This window comes from Drosophila mojavensis, unplaced genomic scaffold, assembly GCF_018153725.1.
Source record: "Drosophila mojavensis isolate 15081-1352.22 unplaced genomic scaffold, ASM1815372v1 contig_136, whole genome shotgun sequence".
In the NCBI taxonomy this organism is placed as follows: Eukaryota; Metazoa; Arthropoda; class Insecta; order Diptera; family Drosophilidae; genus Drosophila; species Drosophila mojavensis.
Genome location: NW_025318667.1, coordinates 30,650,219 through 30,664,751, shown reverse-complemented (window position 1 = coordinate 30,664,751; position 14,533 = coordinate 30,650,219). Strand labels below are relative to the sequence as shown.

At 51.8% G+C, this 14,533-nt stretch overlaps 2 protein-coding genes across 2 annotated transcripts; both read left to right on the top strand.

Annotated features, from left to right (window-relative positions):
* Positions 1-215: 215 nt before the first annotated feature.
* Positions 216-6,046, top strand: LOC122757851. Its single transcript, XM_044011417.1, is given in 4 exon segments — positions 216-336; positions 2,640-3,492; positions 3,582-4,629; positions 4,631-6,046. Coding segments are annotated over 4 exon segments (3,438 nt in total).
* Positions 6,047-9,006: 2,960 nt separating this feature from the next.
* Positions 9,007-9,384, top strand: LOC122757850 (oleosin-B6-like). The gene has a single exon (XM_044011416.1). The coding sequence runs from the start codon at positions 9,007-9,009 to the stop codon at positions 9,382-9,384; it is 378 nt and encodes a 125-aa protein (XP_043867351.1).
* The last annotated feature ends 5,149 nt before the right edge of the window (positions 9,385-14,533 follow it).

Genomic DNA, 14,533 nt, shown 5'->3' with positions numbered 1-14,533 from the left:
TTTTGCAGCAGCACCCGGCGTGGGCATTGGCAGCGGCAGGCCATCAGGTCAAGGGGCATAAAGGAAAAGATGCCCAGCCTGAAAACAATATTTTTATTAAAAATGTGATTGATACATAAAAATATTAACCCCATTCACTTACCGGCAGAATGCAGCATTGCCAGCGGTAAGGGGAAAATGCAGCTGATAACGTTAACAGCAGCGATCAGCGCAGAATGGAGCATCGAGGGATGGAGCGACGCAAAACGGAGCAACGCAGCGGAGACGGGCGCCAAATTCAAGCGCGATGGTCTCGTGTTTTCCTGAAGGAAGAGGGGAGTGTGAGGAGCGATATAGGTATGCACGTATTAATGTATTGTGAGGAGCAATATAGGTATGCACGTATTAATGTATATAAATGTATGTATTTGCTGTGCGTCTATATGCATATACGCGCATATACATGTTGCTCCACACAGCGACGCGAATACTGTAGGAGCGACCCTCGCACTGGAAAGGGGGTCAAAGTCCTGTTAGAGGCGGGATCTTTCGCCCTACAGATTCAGCAATGGGTTCGCGTCGCACGCACGACGATCATCGGTGACCGTTAGCCGAGGTGCCGTTCGGGCCGGGTGATAGCAGTGGACGTTTTCACTCGCATGGCAACAACGGTACTTCGGCCAATGGGAGGCTGCCACGCAATTTGGCGGGAAAGTGGCGTCACCCAGATCACGCCACTTTACCGTTTTTATGGGCACGAGCAGCAGGAAGGCCCCGCTCCAGAGCCGAAGAGGCCCCGTTACCACACGAAGCAGGGCCTGTGGCTGGGGTATAAAAGGCCACCAGCAGCTCCATACGGGAAGTAAAAAGGAGTCGAAACGATACGAGAGAGTGTTGCCGTCGAAATTTATAAAAGTAAAAGTGAAGAAAGTGTCGAAATCAAGTCAACGCGAGTGGTAAAACAGGACTCCCAGGACATCGTGAGAACAGCAAGGACATCGTGGAAACAGCAAGGACATCCAGTGGGAATCCTTGCAAATCATCAGCAGGCGCCGATCAGGACATCGGTGCATATCAGCAACGTAAGCGAGGCCTGCACACCTGGGTGAGTTCGCGTAGCCGTGCGTAAGAGAAGTGCTTGTGAGTGAACGAAGCTAGTGTTGTGCTGTGAGTGAGCGAGATAGTAGGAGAGATCGGCATAGCTGGCGAACCGCCAGAGTTTACAGATCCAGATCCTGGCGTTTCTCAAATCCTTACAGTGAGCTAGCGTGTTTAGCACAACACTCTCCCAGCCGGAGTGCGTTGAACCAGCGCTCAGTAGGTGTGCGTCGCTAAGCAAACCAGCGAGCCAGCATACATCTACATAAGTGACGTGTACATTTCATATTTATTTAAGAAAATATACTGTTGCGCTATAAAACCTAAACCACAAGACTAATTAATTATCGCAGGGGCTTCAACAAATAAATTTGTTGGCATCGAATCCACAGTCAGCTGAAACTAGCCCAGCTTAGACTCGGGATAAACCGAAGGTTCGTTACAACTGGCGCCCAACGTGGGGCCCTGCGATAAGAGTGTGATTAGTGAATACTTGTGAATATGGTGCGAGCGTGGGTATACAATCTTAAACAAGTAAGAACGTTGCAGTCGGGCGTTACCGACTGCGGAATACTCATTCACATCCCATCAACAATTTAGTAGTTAAGTTTCGTTCTAATACTGTAGAATATACAGGTTTTTCCGATTTGCCACGCCCCAACTGGGCGTAGACACCTCATTTTTGGTCAGTTTTTAGAAAGAGATAACGTTACCCTAACTGCAAAGTTTGAATGCTTACCCTAAAAAAATGTGAAAATTACAGGGTATTTTTCGATATGCCACGCCCCTAAAAAGGCGTAAAAATTATTTTTGGGGAATCGATAGATGAGGCTACCAGTAACTCAACTATCCAAATTTGAAGCTTCTAGCTATTATACTTTAGGAGATATAAACTTTTGCGGTTTGCCACGCCCCCCTGTGGGCGGACATATATCCGACAAAACTTTTTGGTCTTGGGTGATCAGTCCGAGTATATATACAAAATTTGAGGTCTCTGCCATCAATAGTGTCCAAAATATAGGAGAATTTAAAAAATCACTATATCTTCAGGTCCTATTTGCCACGCCCCCAATAGGCGTAGACTTATAATTTATCTTCAGACTTTATAGAATCATACCATTAGCTGACGTGCAAAATTTCAGCATTCTAGGTTTACAACTTTAGGAGATACCGTTTTATCCGATTTGCCACGCCCCCAATGGGCGTAGATATATCCGCCATAGCTCGTGATCTTGGGTGGTCAACGCGGACCTACATACCAAGTTTCAACTTTCTAGCTCTTCAACAAACATGATTTCTGGTATATCGGAAAATGCATTTTCCGATTTGCCACGCCCCTAGAGGGCGGATCGGGAAAATTTCAACACTTTATAAATCGGAGATATACACGAGTATGTGTTCCAAATTTCAAGTCTCTAGCTTCAATAGCGCCGAAATAGATTGCGTTCATACGGACAGACGGACAGACGGACGGACGGACAGACGGACAGACGGACGGACAGCAAGACGGACATTGCACAAAACCAATATACTGATTCACTTTCGTGAATGAGTATAAAAAGATGAAGTGCTGCGTTATGGTGACGAATTCGGAGTGAGCTTGTCAGGCACACTAGACGTTATGCGGAGGCAGTTTGGCGAATGGGTTGCGAGGAATGAAGGAAGCATTCCTTACTCACTGAGGATCGCCGAGCTGGAGCGACTGCATGGACGCCGTGCCTCACTCAGGGATGAGGCAACGACCGCCGTCACGGAGGACGACCTGGAATCAGAGCTTGCGCATGTGGCGCGGCTCTGTGTGCCCTCCACAAGCGCAGCAGCACGACTGCAGGGCACGCGACAGGGTGAGATGAGAGCCACATCCACCCCGCAACCGGAAATTAGGCCACGAGGACACGACAGCACAGCTCAGGAATATCCAAAGGTGGCCAAACAAGTGCGGGAGTGGAGCTTCCGCTTTGATGGCACCACAAAGCCTTTGGAATTCTTGGAGCAGGTGGAGTGGTCGGCGGACACCTATGGTCTGGATCTGGACATGATCCCGCGGGCGATGCCAGAGCTGCTGAAGGGCATGGCATTAAAATGGTACGTGGCCAACAACCGGCACTGGACGGCGTGGGCGACATTCGTGCGCAGCTTCCAGGAGTTTTTCCTGCCCAGAGGCTATCTGGAGAAGCTGGAGGATGACGTCAAACGCCGGAGGCAAATGGTAGATGAGAGCTTTAAGGTCTACATGGTGGAGATGCAGACCCTCATGCGGCCTCTGCGCTATGGAGCAGACAATGAGATGAAGCTCATCTACAACAACAGCCTTCCCGATCTGCGTGCCTACGCCCGCCCCTATCAATTCCATAGTCTCGTGGAGTTGATGCACCTGGCAGATGAGTTCGAGGAGCTGGAGAAGGACCGCGAGAGGTTGCGACAACAGCCACGGCATAGCCGGTCACGACTGATGGCCATGGACGACGCTGGAGGCGATGTGGAGTATCGCCGCATGGAGGATGAGGCGAAGCCTTCTCCTGCGCCAAGGACAGGCGCAACCGGAGCAAGGACACACATCCCGAATCCAGCCAGGGCATGCCGAGTGTGTGGCCAGGAGGGGCACCGCGCGTTTACGTGTCGCAACAAGGCGCTGGATTTCTGCTGGCAGTGCGGGCGCATTGGAGTAAGAACGTTTGCCTGTTGCCAGTCGGGAAACGAGAAGCGACACCCGCCATCCAGGGGCGAGCGGGAGCAGCAGTCAGGAGCCCCCAGGCACTAGTGGGCCGCCTCCAGGATGAAGGCAGCCAGATGTCGGCGATCGTGGCCATTGGAGCCACTCAACAAAGAGCTACGATCGACACGGGAGCCACAAGCAGCTTTATCAGCGAAAAGCTTGCTGACGAGCTCAGAGGAGTGGGCGTGGTGCGTGCTACACGGTGGCGCATACGCTTAGCGGACGGCAGTTGCAGTCAGGTGGACTCGCAACTGGAGGCGACGATCAGCCTGGGGAATCGGCAAATACAGATTCCGTTGCTGATTCTGCCAGGAGTGATCGAAGATCTAGTGCTGGGCTGGGATTTCTTGGCCAGCATGGGCACCACACTGGAGTGCGGTGGCTTGACATTGAAGGTCGAGCCAAGAATTCCACAGTCGAGCGGACAGCCGGAGGAGAAGCTATCCGTGGTTGTGGCCAGCGTGGAGGCGAACCCAGCGACGCCGATGGAGGCGAAAATGGAACAGCCAACGCCTATGCACAATGACCCAGAGGTGGATGCTTTCCTGAGGCATGAGCTGGAGAAGTTCCAGCATGTGAAGGGCACCACCAAGATCACGGAGCACCGGATCAGGATGCAGGATAACAGGCCCATAAAGCAGCGCTACTTCCCCAAAAATCCAAAGATGCAGGCGGAGATCAACCTGCAGGTGGATGAGCTGCTGGCCAAAGGCTGCATCGAGCCCTCGAAGAGCCCACATAGCGCGCCGATTGTCATGGTTCGTAAGAAGAATGGGAAGTGGCGGCTATGTGTGGATTTTCGACAGCTAAACAGCAGATCCATCAAAGATGCATACCCCTTTGCCGCGTGTGCATCACATTCTGGACCAACTGCGAGAGGCGCGCTACATCAGCAGCCTGGATTTGAAGGATGGGTATTGGCAGATACCGATGGAGAAGGCCAGCAGACCACTGACGGCATTCACGGTGCCAGGAAAGGGGCTCTTTCAGTGGAAAGTGATGCCATTTGGACTCCATTCTGCGCCAGCAACGTTTCAGCGAGCTCTGGACCAAGTGATCGGCCCAGAAATGATGCCCCATGCCTTTGCCTACCTGGACGACATCATCGTCATCGGCCGGACGCGACAGGAGCATATGAACAACCTACGAGAGGTGTTCCGGCGACTGCGGGCAGCCAACTTGAGGATCAACATCGACAAGTGCGATTTCTTCAAGAAAGAGCTAAAGTATCTGGGTCACAAGGTCACGGAGGATGGCATTTGCACGGATCCAGAGAAAGTGGCCGCTATCGCCGAGCTGAAGCCACCCACAAACGTAAAAGAGTTACGGCAATACGTGGGCGTGGCTTCATGGTACCGCCGCTTTGTGCCAGATTTTGCAGCCACAGTGCATCCGCTAAATGCACTGCTCAAAAAGGGCACGAAGTGGGAGTGGACGGAGGAGCGGCAAAGAGCGTTCGAGACGGTAAAGGCCAAATTGACGGAGTCACCGGTGCTGGCGTGCCCTGATTTCTCGAAGCCATTTTGCTTGCAAACAGACGCAAGCAATTATGGGCTTGGGGCAATCCTGACGCAGACCTCGGAGGATGGAGAGCGCGTCATTTCGTATGCCAGCCGGACACTGAACAGTGCTGAAAAGAACTATTCAGCTACTGAGAAAGAGTGTCTGGCTATAATCTGGGGCATACGAAAGCTCAGGCCATACCTGGAAGGCTACAAATTTGTAGTGGTCACTGACCATATGGCTCTGAAGTGGCTCAATTCAATCGAGAGCCCAACGGGAAGGATTGCCAGATGGGCACTGGAGCTGCAGCAGTATGACTTCGAGATCCGCTACAGGAAGGGCAAGCAGAATGTGGTAGCAGATGCGCTCTCACGGCAGCCTCTGGGAGAGGAGGCGTGTCGATTGGTCAAGAGCAAGGAGACGCCAGCTGGGACAGGATGTCGCTGGCTCACCAGGCTTCAGCAAGACATAAAGAAGGCGCCACATAAGTTTCCAGACTATATGGAAGAGTCTGGAAACTTATATCGGCACATCCCTCATCAAGCCGGCCACGAGGATGTGGCTGCATGGAAGTTGTGCGTGCCGGCGGACCGGCGCAAACAAGTGCTGGAGGAGAACCATGACGCAGCCACCGCTGGCCACCTTGGGAGTCGAAAAACTATCGCTCGGGTGGCAGCGCGGTATTACTGGCCAGGTATGTACCGGGATGTGAGAAGATACATACAGCGAAGCGAGAGCAAGCGAGCGTAGGCAAGGGTCAAGGGCCTACGTCGGCTGCCCAGCGATCACTAGCGCACGAAGATGTCAAAGCGAGCGACATCTAAAACCGCCAACAACAAAATGTACAGCGACATCTAAAACCGCCAACAACAAAATGTACAGAGACATCTAAAACAGCCAACAACAAAATACACAGCGACATATAAAACAATCACTACCAAAGAGATACATACAACGGCCAACAACAATGCAACGCAGCAGAAGAGCTTGCATTTGGTTGTTCGGCCACCGAAGGGCTATGTATGCATGTGTAGGTGAGAGTGGGGAAAACGGTATCAAGGCGATACCGTGGCCTGCCTGGAATTCAGCCATAAGGCAGGGAAAGCTAGAGTGGGCTGAACAGAGGACACAGGACCCGTTATATGCTGCCGTCTACGCAGCCGGCGGCGTGGCAGCATAAGGGTATAAAATGGGCAGGCGAGCTTTGGCTCGGCCTATTTGGTGAAAAAGTACGATGGAAAGTGGACGCATCGCGAAAGATAACCTCAATCTGGGCGTCGGCCGAGTACACCCTGCCGATCCTCGGTTGCTGGCCAGCGACTACGCTGGAGCGGCACGTGGAGCGAGCAAGGTGGACACACCGGTGTCCAGACCACGAGCGCGCAGGAGTAGACTACGTCCGCAACGGCCGATATTCGCCAACGCGTCCGTTATGGCGCCCACCGCGTCCGCCCACGCCTCACCGAGCGCTGCAGAGCAGCGAAGAGGAAGAGGAAGAAGAGCAGCCTATCATTATTATCGACAGCGACGAGGACGAGGTGGGCGAGCAGGATGAGATAATTGTGATCTCCGATTCGGAGGAGGAAGAAACACCAGAACCTCCGCGGGTAAGTGCCAGCTACGCTGGAAAGGTGGTGGGGGGTCGCTTGGAGCATCGCGCCGAGGTTGTCATAACTTGGAGCGAACCCCTCACCACGAAGCCCGCGGGGTTCATATTAGAAGAAGTTTCGCCTCCAGAGACGCCACCACAGGAGACGCCACCACAGGCGACACCGCCGCCGCCCATACCGCAGGAGACGCCACCACAGACGACGCCGCAACAGGCGACCGCGCCGCCGCCCACGCTACCGGAGACGTCGATGGACGCCGACGAGGAGTGGCGGCCGATCCGACTGCCCGCCCGGCCAGCGTTACAACGCCAGGTGTCGGAGCCGGCGCCACCACCACCCCAGAGGCCTACGCTACAGCGGCAGGTATCTTGGCCCGACGCGGGAGCAGCACAATGGGTGGAGTTGCGGCGTGAAGAGTGGCCATTAGAAGTGGAGCAACACGCTGCCCGGATAGAGGCCCAGGGCAGCGGGCGCACCACCCGCATCGTCTGGGCAAGGGGCACGAAGTACAGGGTGCGGCGGACACGTATCGGATGCCGGGCATTCATGTCTAAAAAAAAAGAGAAGTGTACACTATATCTCAGAATAAAAAAAAAAATAAAAAAATATATATCTATACATACATAAAACACATAGTTACAGCTTTGGGTTGCCCATTGAGAGATTGGTTCACCATCGATGCCTGCCACGCGACGAATCCAACCGGTTGTCTGTGCTGGGGCGTAGGCGCGTTTTGTTGGCCGATCCTCGCGCACTGGCCAGCGACTTTGCTGGAGCTGTGCGCGAATGAGGAGTGAGCCGCAAAATAGCAGCCGGCGTCAAAGTTCGACACCGGTGGCAGTTGCGAACGACATCGATGTGGCCAGCTCTCAACAGCAATCCAACTATGTGTCTGCAGCGCCGCAACGGAGACATAGCAGCATCCAGGAGGGCAGCTGCTAACATGGTCGACGAGGGATATGGTGAGGCAGGCGGCCGCCGCACGCGTGCCAAAGCCACCGGAGACTGCAGAACCAACAGGTGAGTTGTGCAGGAGCGTCCGGCGTGGGCGGAGGCAGCGGCGGCCCATATTGCACGCGGGCATGCAGTCAGAGATATGGCTGTTTGCTGTGAGAGTGTGACTACAGACGCCTGCCACGCGAATGGCTCCAGAGCCGGATTGCGGCGACCTCCGGTTTGGGAACGCGTCGAGAGAGGGATTGCCGCGTGTGTCGTCGTGTAGAAAGTGGCCAATTCGGGGTTCGGTGCAGCGGAATCGCGCCGAAGGCTCTGAGCGTTATACGCCAGAGTCTGACGTAAGACACCTTCTGCACACAGATATCTCTACGTAATCTGGCGGGAGTTGTACGAACTGGCTCTGAGCGTTATACGCCAGGGCCGGATTACGACAATGGCCAGTCTGATTACGTGTCGAGAGTGGAGATATAATATGTGTCCTCGTGAACGAGGTTAGTCAATTCGGGATTCGGTGCAGCGGAATCGCGCCGAAGGCTTTGAGCGTTATACGCCAGAGTCTGACGTAAGAAACCGCCTGCACCCAAGTATCTTACCGTAGCCTGGCGAGAGTCGCACAACCCGATTCTGAGCGTTATACGCCAGAGCTGGTTGGCAATAATGGCAATAATGAGATTTATACGCCAGAATCCCAAAGCGAGAAACCGCTGCCAGCTGAGTGTCTCACCACAGCTCGACGGGAGCTACACAATCCGGCACGGAGCGTTATACGCCAGGGCCGCATCGTGGCAGCAACCCGTTTGGCTGCGGGCGAGAACGGGGTGGTGTTGCGTAGCTTCGTGGGGAAGATTTTATTTTCGGATTCTAGGTGGGATACAGTGGAATCACACTGGAAACTCTAAGTTAGTTAGTCTCAGTTTGCCTCTGATCGTCGCCGCGAACGGTTGTGTTTATATCGTCGCGCATCATCGCTGTAAACAATATTTTATTGCCCACAAAATACGCTGAGCGTCTGCTCAAAAGCGCTTATTTCGTGCGTTTCGCGATAAGCGATCTCTGGCTGCGCGTGTGATAGTGCGTAAGTGAGCCACTTACCGCTAGTGAGTTCTGATTGGCCAGCCATTTTTCGTTGCCTAACGTCCAGGGATGGACTCTGAGGCTAGCAGTGGGAGTTCGACGCGGTCGAACTCCAGGATGAAGCGTGGGCGCGTCCCGAAGATTGTTCTTCGGAACGTTGCCGACGCCGCAGCCATGCCGCCGCCCACGGGCTCGCCGCCGAGGAAGCTGCGCGCGCGTGAGGATAGCTCGGCCGACGAAAGCGACGCCTCACTGGCCGCCGCTGCAGCCAGTGTCGGCCCCGCTGCCCCCGCCGGAGTCGCCGCTTTGTCTACAGTTCTTGCTGCTGCCACTGTCGCTGCCCCCGTTCCTGCTGCCCCCGCTGCCCGGATTACGGCCCCTCTTGAGGCGCCGTCGACGTCCGCTGCTGCTGCTGCTGCTAGTGCCCGCTCCGTTAGCTCCGGATGAGTCCGGATGAGGAACTTTGGGGCGATGTTCGCATTACGGCAAGAGCCGTATGTTGACCGTGGAGGAAGAATCACCGGATTACCGGCAGGCATGCGAGTCTTTTCCGACAGTCGCAACAAAGCTGCAGTTGTCATAGACGACCAGGAGGTCGTCTGCATGCCTGTCTCGTCACTCATCACGGAGTTTGGCGTATGCGTGAGTGTGTCCGGAAGTTTCGGCTCGATTTTCCTCACCTCCGTATACTGCCAATTCAACGCAGAACTGGAGCCGTACCTGCTGTACATGGATGCGGTGCTGCTGCTAGCCAGCCGCACGCCTGTCATCTATGGCCTTGACGCGAACGCAGTATCCCCCCTGTGGATCAGTAAGCTACTTGAGCGCTCTCGGGGCAACCTGAATAGGCAGCGGGGTGAGCTGACTGGGTTCAGGGCAGTCGAGCCGGCGTGCTGAATGTCCGCAGCAGAGTGTACACGTTGGATAATCGCAGAGCGAGGAGCGATATTGACGTGACAATCGTCATTGATTCAGCGTCTACGTGGCCCGCGTATGACTGGAGTGTAAGCGAGTGGGATTTAAGCGACCACAACATCATCACTGTTGTGGTGACGCTTGATCCGGAAAGCACAGTTGAGAGCTTTGCTCCTGTGCCCTCATGGCAACTCCAGAATGCTGACTGGCGGCGTTTCTGTGATGAGTTGAGGACTGCATCGATGGAATGCCGCCCTCACGGACGCACAGGAGAGCACGGCGTAGGCTCCAGCATGCGCGCCGCACGCAAAGTGAGAGTGCCAGGGCCCTTGCCTCGTATTTCAGGATCACCCGGAAGGAATACGAGAGGATGATGCTCAAGGCAAAAGAGGAGGATTGGAGGCGATACGTTGGCGAGCATCAGGATGACCCATGGGGATCTGTATATAAGATCTGCCATGGCCGCAAGACGCGCACCGATTTCGGTTGCCTTCGCTGGAACAATGAGCAGTACGTAACCTGGCACGACTGCGCGAATGTCCTGCTCCGCAACTTTTTTCCAGTTGCGGAGAGGCCAGTGGACATTGTCGTTCCTCGCGAAGTACCCCCAGCCCTCGAGACTTTCGAGGTGGAGATGTGCATCGCCAGAGTTCGGAGCAGGCGCTCGCCTGGCTTAGATGGCATCACTGGGGGTATGGTCAAAGCGGCCTGGCGCGCCATCCCGGAGCACATGACAGCGTTGTACTCCCGCTGCCTAGCAGATGGATACTTTCCCTTTGAGTGGAAGCGCCCACGTGTGGTTGCGCTCCTCAAAGGCCTCGATAAAGACAGGAGCGATCCAGCATCATATCGAGGCATCTGCCTACTGCCTGTCTTTGGCAAAGTGCTGGAAGGGATCATGATGAACCGTGTGAAAGAGGTGCTCACGGACGAGAGCCGATGGCAATTCGGCTTTCGCCCCGGACGCTGCGTCGAGGATACCTGGAGGCATGTCCTGAGCAGCATCGATACGTGCTCGGAATCTTTATTGATTTCAAAGGAGCATTCGACCATGTTGAATGGGATGCAGCGTTACGACGACTATCGGATCTAGGATGCAGGAAAATTGGGATCTGGCGCAGCTTCTTTTCGGACCGAAAAGCCAGCATCGTCAGTAGTTTTGGCGAAGCCAATGTGAACGTCTCACGTGGCTGCCCGCAGGGGTCCATTAGTGGTCCATTTATATGGAACATCTTGATGGATGTCCTCCTGCGCCGCCTTGAAGCGCATTGCACATTTAGTGCATATGCCGATGACTTGCTGCTGCTCGTCGAAGGGAATTCCAGATCCCAACTGGAGCTCACAGGCACCCAGCTAATGGAGGTAGTTGGAGGATGGGGCATAGAGGTAGGCGTCTCAGTCTCGGCAACGAAGACTGTGACGATGCTCCTTAAGGGAAAGCTGTCAGTTGGCAGGAATCCCGCCGTCAGATTTGCAGGAGCAAATCTACGGTATGTGACGCAATACCGTTATCTTGGCATCACGGCTGGCGAGTGGTTGAGTTTTCTCCCGCATATCGCGTCTCTACGCGTTGACTGGGGACTCAGTCCGCGCGCACGGCGACGGATATATGCCGGACCTATGGTGCCTTGTGCATTATTTGGTGCTTCGGTGTGGTACACGGTGGTGATGAGACTAGCCTGATTGGATGTTTGCTTACGTGCCGAACGGTATCTACAGATGCCCTTGAAGTGCTGGCTGAAGCCTCGCCGCTGGACCTTGTTGCGACGCGCAACGCGATGCTGTTCAAGCTAAAGAGGAGCTACCCGATGGTAGAGGGCGATTGGCTCTACGATCAAGACGTTTCGACCCTTGATCGTACTATGAGGAGAGCCTTGCTGGACGAGCGCTTGTTGTGTGAATGGCAGATCCGGTGGGATGACAGCGAACACGGCCGTGTTACGCATAGGTTCATGCCGGATGTTAGCTTCGTGTACAGCCGCCCCGACTTCAGTTTCACGATGCCGACCAGTTTCCTCATAACTGGTCATGGCTCGTTGAATGCTTTTCTGCACGCGCGCGGTCTTAGCGAGACTGCTGGATGCCTATGTGGCCATCCCCTAGAGGACTGGCTACACGTACTGTGTGCCTGCCCCCTCTATGCGGATGTGCGGGATCTGCAAGGACTTAGGATCCAGCAGTCGGAATCCGGTGACTGGACCATGGAGAGGACCTTGATGGAGGCGGAGAGCATGCAACTGCTTGAAGACTATGCTCGCACAGTCTTCAGCAGGCGACGCATGCTGATCGATGGCGTGGGACCTGGCAGACCAGTGCCGGACTGACGTTAGTCAAAACTGGTAGTAGAATTATCTACGAGGGTCGGACCAAAGTCCTTAAATTTGGGAGACGAAGTCCTTCGGGATTAGTCGAAATGCCGACCAGAGCCTCAATCTGGAAGATGCGTCTCTCTTAGGCAAATCGCATGTCAGACCAGTGTCCATAAATCTGGGAGATGAATCCAGCTGGACGAATCGAAAGGCCGAGCAAAGCCTCAATTTGGCAGACTCTCTTCTCGGAGAGAGTCGAAGGGCTGACCAGAGCCTTAATCTGGAAGACAAATCCAATTGGAGGCGTTGAAGGGCTGACCAGAGCCTTAATCTGGTAGGTTATCTCTTCGGGGCACTCCTTTTTCATCTCTTTTAGAAATCCACTCTTTCACCCAACACTTTTTGTTTTTTTGGCAGACTTTGATCTTCTAATTTTTTTTTTTTTTATACCCTGAACCCATTTTCAATGGGAAATCAGGGTATAATGGTTTTGTTGAAATGTATGTAACAGGCAGAAGGAGGCGTGGCAGACCCCACAAAGTATATATATTCTTGATCAGGGCGACGAGCTGAGTTGATTTGGCCCTGTCCGTCTGTCTGTCCGTCTGTCCGTCCGTCCGTCTGTCCGTCTGTCCGTATGTATGAACGCGTCGATTTCAGAAGATATAAGAGCTAGAGACTTCAAATTTTTTTTAAATGTTCGTAATTACAGCGCGCATATCAAGTTTATCATTAAAAATCGATAACTCATCCCGATCTTTTTTTATCGATAAAAAACCTTATCGAAAACCAGTTATAAATTTATATCTTCTACACCTTTATTGCTAGAGTCTCCAAATTTTTAATGTATGCCTATATGCAATTTATACAATTTCGGTTTTTGTTAAAATTTACCCCCCACCCTTAAATTCACCCCCTCACCCTCACTTTTGTAAAAAGCGTATTTCAAATACTAGAGACTTGTGCTTTGGCAATTACATGCATATCCATGTCATAATCATAATCTGAAAGTTTCATGAAGATCGTACGTCCACAAAAAAATTTTAACCAATTAAGTTCTCATAGTAAGTGCTCACTGCCGCCCATGCATGTTTATGCTTGTGTGTGTATATGTATGTAATTGTTTGTGTATGTGTGTGTGTGTGTATGTGTGTGTATGTGTGTATGTATGTGTGTTTATGTATGCCTGTGTGTGCGTGCGTGCGTGTGTGTGTGTGTACGTGTTTCTTGTGTAAGCTGAAAGACGCGAAAAATTATTGAAATAGCTATTACTCCAAGGGTTCAGGGGATCTCGTAGTCGAGTAGTCTCGACTAGAGCTTTCTTACTTGTTTTTTATCAAAATTGCTAATATAGCAACAGCAGCAACTCTCGATTGTTGTGCCGACATAATATAAACACGTCGTTATTCCTAGAATTTTTCAATTCAACTGAACTTGCAAATGAGTGTCACTTGAAAGCAGTGCAAACAAAAACAAAAAATGAAAACACGTGTAGGCATTAATGCAATATATTGCACGAAATAGCCATGCAAAAGTTTGCGTGCAAAACAAAAATTGATTGAAGCAAGTAATTTGCATGCAATATTTGCATTGCACTATGGTTCAAAATCCAGATTTTGTGGCATTAACCTAAAAAATTGTTTGAAACAAAATCGTATTTAAACAAGTTTTTGTTGTACAGAATACTTTGAATATATCGAATACAAAAATATTTTTGTTTTTACTGCACCCCTGAAATTTTGGCGGTTTAATTGTTTTTTTTTTTTTTTTTGTAATAATTGTTTATGTCCTAAAATAAAGAAAACTTAACCCATGTGTGCGTCTATTGTGGAGTGAAAACTAACTTTCTGTGAATTTCTGCGAACTTGTAATTATGACAAATTACAGCTCAAAGTATGTATTAAATGATGGCATAATTACATTTTCCGAGTTTTTCCGAGGTAAATTTATATTATCATTTATTTCAGCCAAGTTTGACTTCTGCCGCACCTCGCTTTTGGAGGTTTGGGCGAAAAATAATCGAAAGGCTTCTGCAATTTCGAACTGGATCTTTGAGCAAGTTGGTGAGAGTTTTATGAGCAATAAAAACGTAGCTGAAATTAACAAAAAAGTCAAGAGCTTTGAACTTTATGTGAGGAAAATTATTTGAAATGCTCTTATAATCTGAAGGTCTTTAAGGTAAAACACCCAAAATGGCTTTCAATGCCCGTGTTTATCTTATTGGATATAAAAACAACATTAGATAATAAGGGGGGACGCCCATTTTTATCATATGATGCAGCAGGGGAACGTCTGAAGCGGAAGATGGCATCGGAACTTGCAGAAGTTGCAGATGACACAAATCTTCTGTTGCATGCGGCTGCTTGCTCTGC

Coding starts and splice junctions, on each gene's coding strand:
- LOC122757850 (XM_044011416.1), top strand. CDS start 9,007: ATGGACTCTGAGGCTAGCAGTGGGAGTTCGACGCGGTCGAACTCCAGG.